The sequence below is a fragment of the Apaloderma vittatum genome, unplaced genomic scaffold (assembly GCF_000703405.1).
Source record: "Apaloderma vittatum isolate BGI_N311 unplaced genomic scaffold, ASM70340v1 scaffold9951, whole genome shotgun sequence".
NCBI lineage: Eukaryota > Metazoa > Chordata > Aves > Trogoniformes > Trogonidae > Apaloderma > Apaloderma vittatum.
In genome coordinates, this window is record NW_009698480.1 from 1 (window position 1) to 10,188 (window position 10,188).

The 10,188-nt window shown below is 41.4% G+C and overlaps 1 protein-coding gene across 1 annotated transcript; it reads right to left on the bottom strand.

Annotated features, from left to right (window-relative positions):
- Positions 1–283: 283 nt before the first annotated feature.
- Positions 284–7,556, bottom strand: LOC104269904 (tetratricopeptide repeat protein 17-like). The gene is made up of 11 exons (XM_009878032.1): positions 7,470–7,556; positions 6,374–6,543; positions 5,344–5,455; positions 4,555–4,686; positions 3,786–3,895; positions 3,353–3,497; positions 2,844–2,983; positions 2,482–2,642; positions 2,043–2,155; positions 844–984; positions 284–403 (listed from the first exon to the last, which is right to left on the bottom strand). Exons 1-11 carry the CDS (start codon positions 7,545–7,547, stop codon positions 284–286), a joined length of 1,422 nt encoding a protein of 473 aa, XP_009876334.1. The 5' UTR covers positions 7,548–7,556.
- Positions 7,557–10,188: the final 2,632 nt, after the last annotated feature.

Consider the following 10,188-nt stretch of genomic DNA (forward strand, 5'->3'; position numbering starts at 1 on the left):
TGATTAAAATGATGATTAGTTATTCATTAGCGCCTTAAAATTTAAATTTGATTACAACAGAATCACCATGAAATTGGATCTGACTTTTGCAGTTACAGCAAAGATGACAATAAAGGAGAACAGGTTCCTTCTGGGGACTGGCCAGAGAAAAAGGGCTGAACACATCCATCTCGCCCACCACCAATTACATCCATCCTCTCCAGAAACAAAATACTCATTAAGACACTAGTCTGAACATTTACAAACAAATTTTTAATATTTTTTTTTTTTTTTAAATTAACACTTACCGGAATCCTCTGTTTTCCGGAGGCAGGAAATAAGTTGGCAGTTCCTCTGGATCAGGAATCTTGGGGAAAGATTTCATGCACTCTGATCGCTGAGGCCAAAGAATATGCTGTTTGTCCTGCGGCGGAAAGGAATTATTTTTTATTATTCTGTCCATGTTTGTAATATTCTAATTAACAAGCTAATAAGAACACAAAGAAGAGCCTGGAGGAAAAAAAAGAGCAGCTATCTTTAAAACTAGAATTTTTCCATCTTTTCAGGAGAATCAGCAGTTCAGTTTTCAGGCTTCACTCAGCTGCACTGCTTTATTCGCAGCAGATTTTTACCAAGGCAGCTAAGAACCCCTTTTGTGCTGCAGCAGAGTTTCAAAAGATGGGAAACTAGTACAGAGAACCTACAAAGACGCTTTTATGTTGAAAAAACTCAGATTGCTGTGTTCTCCAGTGCTGCTGCACACCAAAACCGCAGCCCAAACGCCAGAAAGTTTCACATAAACCACGACAAGCTTCACTTCTACAACTCCCCTTTGGAAAGGCAAAGCTCAGCCCCTTCACTCACTCGGTTGGATTCTACATTCCACACTGAAACAATCGAACGAGCAACGGGGGAAGACTGCAAGGAGTGGCTCTGGTCGCTTTGGTTTGCGTGAAGGTCCAAGTTCACCGATGTCATACCAGACGTTGAAGAGTCTTCACCGAACTAGAAACAACAGAAATGGAGTATTTAATACAGGAAGTACAGGCTGAATTTCTGCACGTTATTTTTTCCCCTCACCATTTAGGTAGTTCAGCTTCACTGACGAGCTGAAATTTGGGCAGCAGGAAAAAAAAAAGAAGGAAATTTCAGGCCTCTTGATCCACTCACACCACGGAAAAGTAATATTCGTGTTGTAAATACGTCACCAACACCACTGAGCTCTGCTCTTCCATATGTTACTTTCTTATGGCAGTTTTGTGCTCCTTCCAGCAGGAAAAAAAGATTAAATTGGAAGGAACGCGCAAAAGTTGCGCAGCTTGACTCGTGTGGCAGTGTAATAAAAGAAACTATGATCCATTTTGAGGCTGTAGAGGTAAGTGAGCAATACAATCACTTTAAGCTGTTGGGCGGGAATATTCTTTCCACTAGAAGAATATTCTTCCACAAGAAGAATTCTTGTTCCATACACCAGATGTACATTAGAAAACTAACTCCTTAGAAAACCTTTGCCTCTTCATTAACATCAGCTGCCTGATGTTTTTTCCTATCCTCTCTGAAGGGAAATACATTGGAAAATGAAACAGGTTATGCTGCTAGAATGCCTGAAACTTAATATATTTATGTAAGGAGAAGCTACAGTTCCTCAAGTGAGGGTTCTTGTACTTCCTAGAAAGAAATACTGGGCTGTTCTACGCAGGTTGAAAAAGCAAAGAAATCAATGTAGAAGTGGGTGGTATCTCACAGGAAACTAAGACTTTGGACTAAAAAAACCAAAAGCTTTTCAATTCAAGTAATTCTAATAGTTGTCTTTTCCAAGTGAAACAAACTCTTATATGATAAATCCTCTAATTTCTATAATCCACAGTCAATCTCAGCTTGTGTTACTAGCAAAAGAAACTAGCATTAAATACTTTACACTCTGAAAAAGAGACTGAATTTCTCACTAGAATTACCACACCCAAAACGTATCCCTTTTGTCAAGCCTCAAAATGCTGGAGCTGTTTCGCTTCTAAGGCCAACGGGCTGCGACTTCAAGCGGCGGCATCGATTCACAGACAGACCTGAACATATTCCACGTTTTCAAAAATGTCTCCGCGGTGATAACGAACAGGTTGGTCCCACTGGCAGTGCAAGCTGTGCTGCTGGTTGCCCAGTCTGCAAATCTGATGGTTCCCTGCAGAGCACAAAACTTTTTAAATTTTTTTTTTTCTACTACGTAAGCAAGGATTCTGAGGACGCAAAGACAGCGGACAGTCAGCCCCTCCACCCCCAATGCAGTAAATTCTTTTTATTTGTTTCATCAGGAGCGAGGAAATGGCGTCTTTGAAAGACTTGGGAAAAAAAAAACCTGTTCAAGAACGTACTGCAGTGCCTTGTTTCACTCAGCAGAACACAACAGCCACTCAGGGCCATCCTAGTATATAACGAAATTACGTCCTGACACTCGCGTGTGTGCAGTTTTCAATCGCTATAATGAGCAGGAACTCGAAAAAGTCGTACCTAATTGAGCTTCTTTTGCCATCTGTGTCTCGTGAATGATGTTCCTCAAGATTTGCTCCTCCTGGATGAGCTTGTACTTGTCTAAAACATCTTGCTGCCTAAGGTAGTGGTCATGTTGCTTCTGGTATTCCTTCAATTCGTTTAACGTTCGCTGCAGCGACCTTGAAAATTCAACAGCAGAAAAGGTTTACTTTGAATGCTTCTACAGGGTTGCACATTTTCAGCTTTCTTTAAGTACTTATGAATAATTTTATTGTGCCATCAAATAAATACGGCAAGTTGAAAACCATTATTCATTTGAAACGTGAATAACTCCTGCAACAGAAGAATAAAAGTGAGACTGTGGATGCTTCTGTAGTTACCTATGCTGGGCTTCCAGTTTTTGCTCAAGTTTTTGCTGGCACAGGACAGCGTGCTTCCTTTTTACAGCTTGTTCAAACCCTGGCTTGGCCTGCAGAGCATGATCATAACACAGGACCGAGTGGTTGTACTCTCCAAGCATCTGAAGAACAACCAAGACAGATAATTAGCCATCGTTCAGTAACACTGAATAAAAAAATATTCTGTTTTCAAAGACTAGAATAACTCAACTCAATTTTTAACCTGTGGTAACAAGCAGCCTGTCTTTTCTGAAACTCAACTGCTAAAGAAAGGCTGCAGAAGAACTTCCCCGGGATTTCTCTCCAGATAAAAACCTTCGCTGAAAGAGATTTTTGGATGAAAACATCTTGATGGAATCTTAAACATTATGTGTGAAATGCACATGGAACACAAGGCACGTTGTAAAAGAGCAAAGCAATACAAGTCAAGCCAGAAAGATTAAATAATATCTGTTTTTCTACAAGTCTTGGAAAATAAAGGTAGTATTTACTGCGTATATATTTCCCAGAGTGTAATAGCTGGTAAAGAAGTCACTGTAATCCAGAGCTGCATGGACCACAATAGCTGCATCTGCAGAGAAGTGAGCCCGGTGAAGAATATTTGCCAAATTTACCAGTGCAATATCTTTATTTTGCCTAGGAGAAGAAAATGAAATGGAAAAAAAAAACACCAAACATTAATAGAAGGTCAGACTGAGTAAGAATGACGCATAAAGATACATTAATCCATCAGCCACATATTAAACGTGTAATTTGACAGAACAATATCTCAACTACATATATGCTTAGTATAGCACATTAAGACTAAGAACAAGTAACATGGATTATTTCTTAAGCTGCGGTCTTAGAAACTAAAACCTGTTTGCTAATTAGGATGACTAAAAAAAAACCATCTGAAGAGAAATCTTCGTGAGTAATTCTTACCTTGAAGAAAAATGCAGGGCACGCATGGCACATTCGACCACTTGGTAGGGCTCGTTCTTTATTCGCCAGTAAAAAGAAGCCATGTTGTAGAGTACCCAGGAAGAAGAGTTCTGCGGTAGAGAGAAACACATGCGCCGTGCTAACTACTAAGGCATGAACTAAAAGGTTAATCAGGGCTTTAATTACCAGGAGATTGAAAGGCGAGCACTAAGCCCTCTTTAAGTTATCCTCTTCCCCTGGAAAGCTGCCATTTGGCAACAGCTGCGAATGTTGAGGAAGAACGAACTAGCACATAAAGGTTGTAAAGAACCTTCTGCCTTTCCCACAGGTGACCACTCAAAATGAGAAGAAATGAGAAGCAGCAGTAGTTGAAGCGTCAGCAGCTTAGCTGGAGTTCAATGAGATTCTTAGATTTTGCAGGAAGGCATTGAATAAAACCCCACAACATTTCAGCACCGTCGTTTTTACTTTGTTCTTTAAGCACCCGCTTTTCTGTTTAAAAGCTCTTATTATCTTGCCAGACCACACAAATGCGCAAGATACTAACGATGACGCTAAGTGTCTACTGACTGGCTTTGCTGATGCCTTCTCCCACCTCTGCTTACCTGGCAGAAAATGGTTTCAGTCTGCCTTTTGTAACTGAAACACAAACCAAAAATCTACGTGCAAAACTAGTCCTGCAGCTGATCGCACGCACCAGGCGCATCAAATCTCGCGAGACCTTCCCAGCATCCTTTTTTGTAAATACCTCAAGATTCCAGTTTCATACCTTCATTAGCCCGTCGTAAATACGATGACCTATTTCCTCTATACTTCTTCCCAGCCTCCGTGATAAGTATGTGAAGATTGGATCTTCTTTAGGTAACAAGGGCGCGGAAAGATTAACTCTTTCTTGGACGCCCTAAACCAAAAAGCGAATATTGGTGTTTGCCGACGCTTCAACTAAAAGCAGAGAATTAGACACGAGAGCACGACTCCCAGGAAAACGTTCAGCTTGCTTATTTTACATTCCTGTCACCCCTTCACATCAATACCTTAGGGAACTGCCAGGATAAAGTCAGCTCTGACACATGAACTATATATATTATAGCCAATGCTAGAAGCAGCCCAAAGCAGCCTCTGCTTGTGAATGCTTTTAAAAGTACATCTGGACCCAGGAACAGAGCTAAAAACCCTTCAGTCCCTGTTTTGTCCGTAAGAAAATCCTTATTTATAGATGAAAAGCTATTTTGAAGACTTGTAATAAAACAAACATCAGGATCAAAGCCCCGAAGCTCTAGCTGCATTAGGAAATTTGTTCATATAATGCTGTTGACAAAAACAATTTCTGCACCATGCTTCCGCTGCAACCTCTCTAAATCGGGTGAACTTTGTACTAGTCAAGAGCAACTATCTCCTCCTCTGGGTTAGGGCCTGGCATTCAGGTATCAGGGACAGTCAAACAAGGCCCGAACAGCCTTGAAAGATTACAACACCTTTCAACTGTGACTCAGAACTGCCAGTGAAGAGTTTTCTGGGGCAAAGAAATATCCCAACATACTTGTGTTCGCTCGCTTACCCGTAAGTGCTGAAAAGCATGAATACTGTATGGAAGATCTAAAACTTTTGTACAGTCTGGCTGCTGCAGGTCTGGAGGCACTGGCGACTTTGTGTCTATGTAGTCTTCAGGGCTGAGGACATAACAACAGAACACAGCGGACTCCAGATTAAAACCCTGCTAAAGCTCGTAAGAGAAAGCATTGTAGCTGACAGACACAGTGTTCCAACTTGACCGTTAGAAAAAATCCCATTTTTGAGCACATTAGACCATTTCTGATGTCCTCCCAGGTTTCAGCTGTATGAGGATGTCATCACTATACTATAAAGTAAATAAATTTCTGGCTGATTTAGACAAAGCATTGACAGTTGAGTAGCCTCCAAAGTATCGCTGCTCTGATCAAAGATCTATCTGCCAGGCAAACACCAGGCGTGCAGATCACTCTTCAACCAAAGCAAACAAACTCCAAGTATTAGTGAGAGGCCCAAATGAAGGTATCTGAGGATGAACTTAATCTTTTCTCATTTTTGAGTACTCATCTGATTATGCTAAAAACCATAAAATACCAAACCCCAACAGTCAGCCCTGAAGATGAATTACCAAGCAGACTGTCCACACATCCTTTACTTCCTAAACAAGGGGAATGAAGCAGGACCAGAACATTTCCTTCAAATTTAAGTCAGGACAGTTCCCACTACAAGAAGTTTCTCCAGCTCAAAACACCCACAAGCAAATTGAACCCCCTTCTACATGAGGCGCTTGGGTTTAATTCCCAAACCCGGTGATACCAGCACAGAGTTACAGAGGTGGGACCGACTGGGAGAAGTTTCAGGGTAGGACTAACGCGAACGGTTTTGGGGGAGAAACCACTTCTGCGCCGCACCTGTCCATATTTAGCAGCTTGATCCATTTTATTCCAAGCTAACACAAAATAAAACTGTCACCTAAAGAACGGTCAGCGACAGTATTTTTCTTCTTACTTGCATTTAAAGGTTTCGTTGATTTTTATTTTCATTCAGTAAAAATCTTAAAATATAAAGCATCTTATTACCGGATATCTTTGCTCTCTAAGGTGATGTACGTGCCATCGTATAGATCTAGGTCCCCCAAGGGCACCTTTGCTTTAATGCAGTCCGGATCCTCTTTATTATGCCTTTGTTCCAGCCCTGTGTCTCGATCCTCATTTTCCTCTATATGAATCTTTTGAGCAACTAACTGTTTCTGTAGGAATAAACAAATAACAATAATAAGAAGTAAATGGATGTATACTGATGAAAGCAAACACTATAGTTGCCAAGAGCTGAACAGTCCAACTTTTTCCTTAAAACAAACAAAAGTCCATCTGAAGAAAACTGAGAATATTGATGCCTACAAGCAGCGAATGGACTAGTGACCTGTCCCAGCACAGTAAGTGGTATTTAATTATCACCCTGCAATTTGAAAACTCATGAAACACATCAGGATTTGTATCTGTGAAATAAGAAAATCCGCGTTCCTAATGAAAGCGGCGCACATTTCATTGCACACTACTAGGCAACGCTAGAGATGTAGGCAGTAGTAGCAACTTGTACGAGATCTTAAAACAGACAACTTGTGCTCAGTCATTTGTACGCCGCAAATTGTACATTGGTGATTTCCAAACCACAGCCCATGTCCTGAAAAGCTCACAGCTACTGTTCCATCCACAGCTCAAATGTCCATTACCAGAAAGAAGGCTGTGAGCTGTTAGCTTGCCCAGCCCGTATTTTATTTCAACTTTAAGCTATCAATTCAAAGTTCATTAAAGCCCTTTTCTGAAGGGTGTTCTCAGAACCTTTTTCAATAATAAACGGGCTTGAAGAAAACCTGAGGTGACCTGCTCTGTATTCTTCTAGAACCAGTCAGCAACAGAATCCCATATCAAAAGGACTTCACTGAAAAATGTTAGGATTTATGGATAACATCAGAGAACGATGCAACCGAGGCCAGCGAAGAGCAGCTGAGTGAACTTGAGGCACAAAATTCTCAAAGAACTCTTTATCCTTTCACTGAAGCAAATTACGCCAACAACTTCTCCTCTTCCCCACCTAAGCCTATCGCTGAAAAGCCTTTCAAAGAAAATCATCTGTATTTTCAGAAATTAGTTGGTACGTAACGTTATGCTTTACCTCGAGTTCTTTGAGGTAGTTAACGGTGGTTTCTTGTCTCATCAGTATTACCAAATCATGTGGGTTCCTCAAGTTCATTGGTGAATCCACCTGCAAGACACTTCAACAGTCAATTTTAAAACAAGTTACATTCATTCAACCACACTTCACCTCTTCAGAGGTCTCCCGTCCACTCAGCACTCATAATATACCCATAATATAAATTCCAACCCCTTCGTTATTTGAGAATCCAAGCCGAAGCACGCTTTAATTTTAAACCTACTCCAGTTTACTCAAGCACACAAATTCTAAGCGTGAGGCAAGCACATTTCTCACAACTGCTAGGAGTACCTATTGCTGAAATACTAGACACCTTCAATTGCAATTCAAAAACCTGTTTTCTTTAATAGCTTTAAATTCCTCCATCATGACCTCAACAGGCACAAAGCACTTGGTCTTCAAGTCAGCTCCTCTGTACATCTAATTTAACACACAGGCTCAGCATCAACATTACTGCCTTCAGGAACAAGACGTTAACGACTAAAATTAAGAGGTAAGCAAGGGCTGCGAATTCTGCTAGAGAAGACCATGCGACAGCTTCCACAGCTACGCACAGAGTTTGCAACTCAACGAGGAGCAGCATCGTAGGTACGTCACAGACAAGAGCAGTTACATGCCAGACTTTTACCGGGCTGGCTAAGCTATGGCACTTCATTCCACAGCAGCAAGGGAACGGAGAGGAATATGTGCTGGAAAAAGGGTGACAAGAACAGCAAGATCTTGTCTTTTTTAACACAACGACTATTATGGTAGATGGTCTACACCAAGATGTTCTTGGGTCCACTCCGCTTCCATTCAGACCTTCGGGATACAGCACTACCGGTGTGTTAGCGCTGACACCTCTACACACCCGTGATATCTGTCCAAAACTTGGTAATATTAGTTGAACAGAAATGTTTGCCATGTATATATGTGCAGGAGAACCTCCCGAGCTTCAGTTTTTCCTTTTCCATCACCTTCCCAAACAAGCTGGACACATCGTTGGGACTCACTGCAGAGCGCTGCATCTCCAGGAGGACACCACTAAATTTCCCCACCGTTTTAGCACGGCCTGACAACAGATTAAGCCTTGTGCCACGTTCTCTTGGTTGTCGGTCAGAGAGCAAGCTCAAATCTACTTTCTTTGGACTGTGAAGTTGATGTTCCCTGCAAGCGCTGTTCCTCTGGCACGTCAAGGCTGCTTGCACAGTACTACACAGTCGACTATCAGCTCCGCTTTCATCTAAAACTGCAGCTGGGGAAGGATTTTTTGCAGAAAGTTAGGCAGGCATCACCATTTAAAAATCAGCCGCCTTCTGAAGGATGAAGGACCTCAGCTTATCAATCCTTTAGAAACCAAGCAGTATTTGGGGACAGCTTCTGTTTTTAACTTTCGACAAAAGAGTCTCATGAGAGTTAGGTCTGAATTTAGCATTTGGGAATTTGGAGCTCTAAAACCAGAACTCCACTAGTAAATCCAACCTTACGTTTACTGATGTTTGATCATTTCCGACTCTGAATTCAGTTTCTGCAGGAAATTATCAGAGTAAAGACAATTATTAGCTCCTAAAAATAAGGAAAAATTAAGCAGCTACACTGTACAACTACACAAGATTGCAGAGGAAACTTGCACCAGCAGATCCACTGCATTCAGAGCACTTTTGGCAGCTTCTAAAAGTGAGCTGAATATACTGTATCAGTTCTTATACTCCTCAGTTTATATATTTACAGTTTGAAGGCACTACAAAATGATAACTGAGGAAATAAAAAAATTCAGACCTACAAAAAAAATGCAGATCCTTAATTGAAAAACCACAGGAGACCTTATGATATCATGCCTGCAAATGAGGAAAACAACGCCAACTTGGCCTTCAACAGGCATCAGTTTGGAGGACGATGGGTGCTCAAACCGAAGAACTTCACTTAAAAAGTGTCCCATCTGCTCAGATCGGGCTGCTGCTTAGAATGATTCGAAGAGACGATGATGCACCCTGAAGATTTGGAAAAGCCCTCACAGCTTTGCTGTCAAATAATTCTTCAGTCAGAAATGCAATAGCCAAAGTAAAAACTATTTAACGGATACCTGGAGACTACTCTGGATTACAACCTTTCCCTCCCACAGGAGAATTATTCTAAACACTCTGCATAGGTTTTAGAAGATGCTGGGTTCATTTAGTCTCATGCCACGTTTGTGCTCTTACGGGCATTCACCGCCCCTACTTAACAGTCACCCAGAGACTGACCTGGGTACAGAAATGCTTCGAGTTCCAAGAAAATATCTAAAACAAAACTAGAAGAGGTTGGTTCCACAAGAGAAATTCTCCGTAAGCTATCAGCTGTCTTTGCACAACCAAACTACACCAGCACGGCATCTCTTTCGATGGAAAACAGCAAGGAATATGAATGGTACTGGGTTGTTTTAAGGAAAGACCACATTATAGTCACAACTGCACACCACCTTACAGTACAAACGGTATGTTCGTAGCCATAGCTCCCCTCTTCTACGACAGCTCAGATATTTTCGAATATTTATGTACTGAAAGCTCCAAAATAAAGGGCGTAAGTGGCCCCTGTGTTACTTAACCTCACCAGACTTGCTGATGCTACAGCCCTGGGAGCGCTGGAATGAATAAAGGTTTGCTGAAGATGTGCGTGGCACGCTGTTTGCACCTCGTGTCAGTTTTTCAACAATTAACTAGTG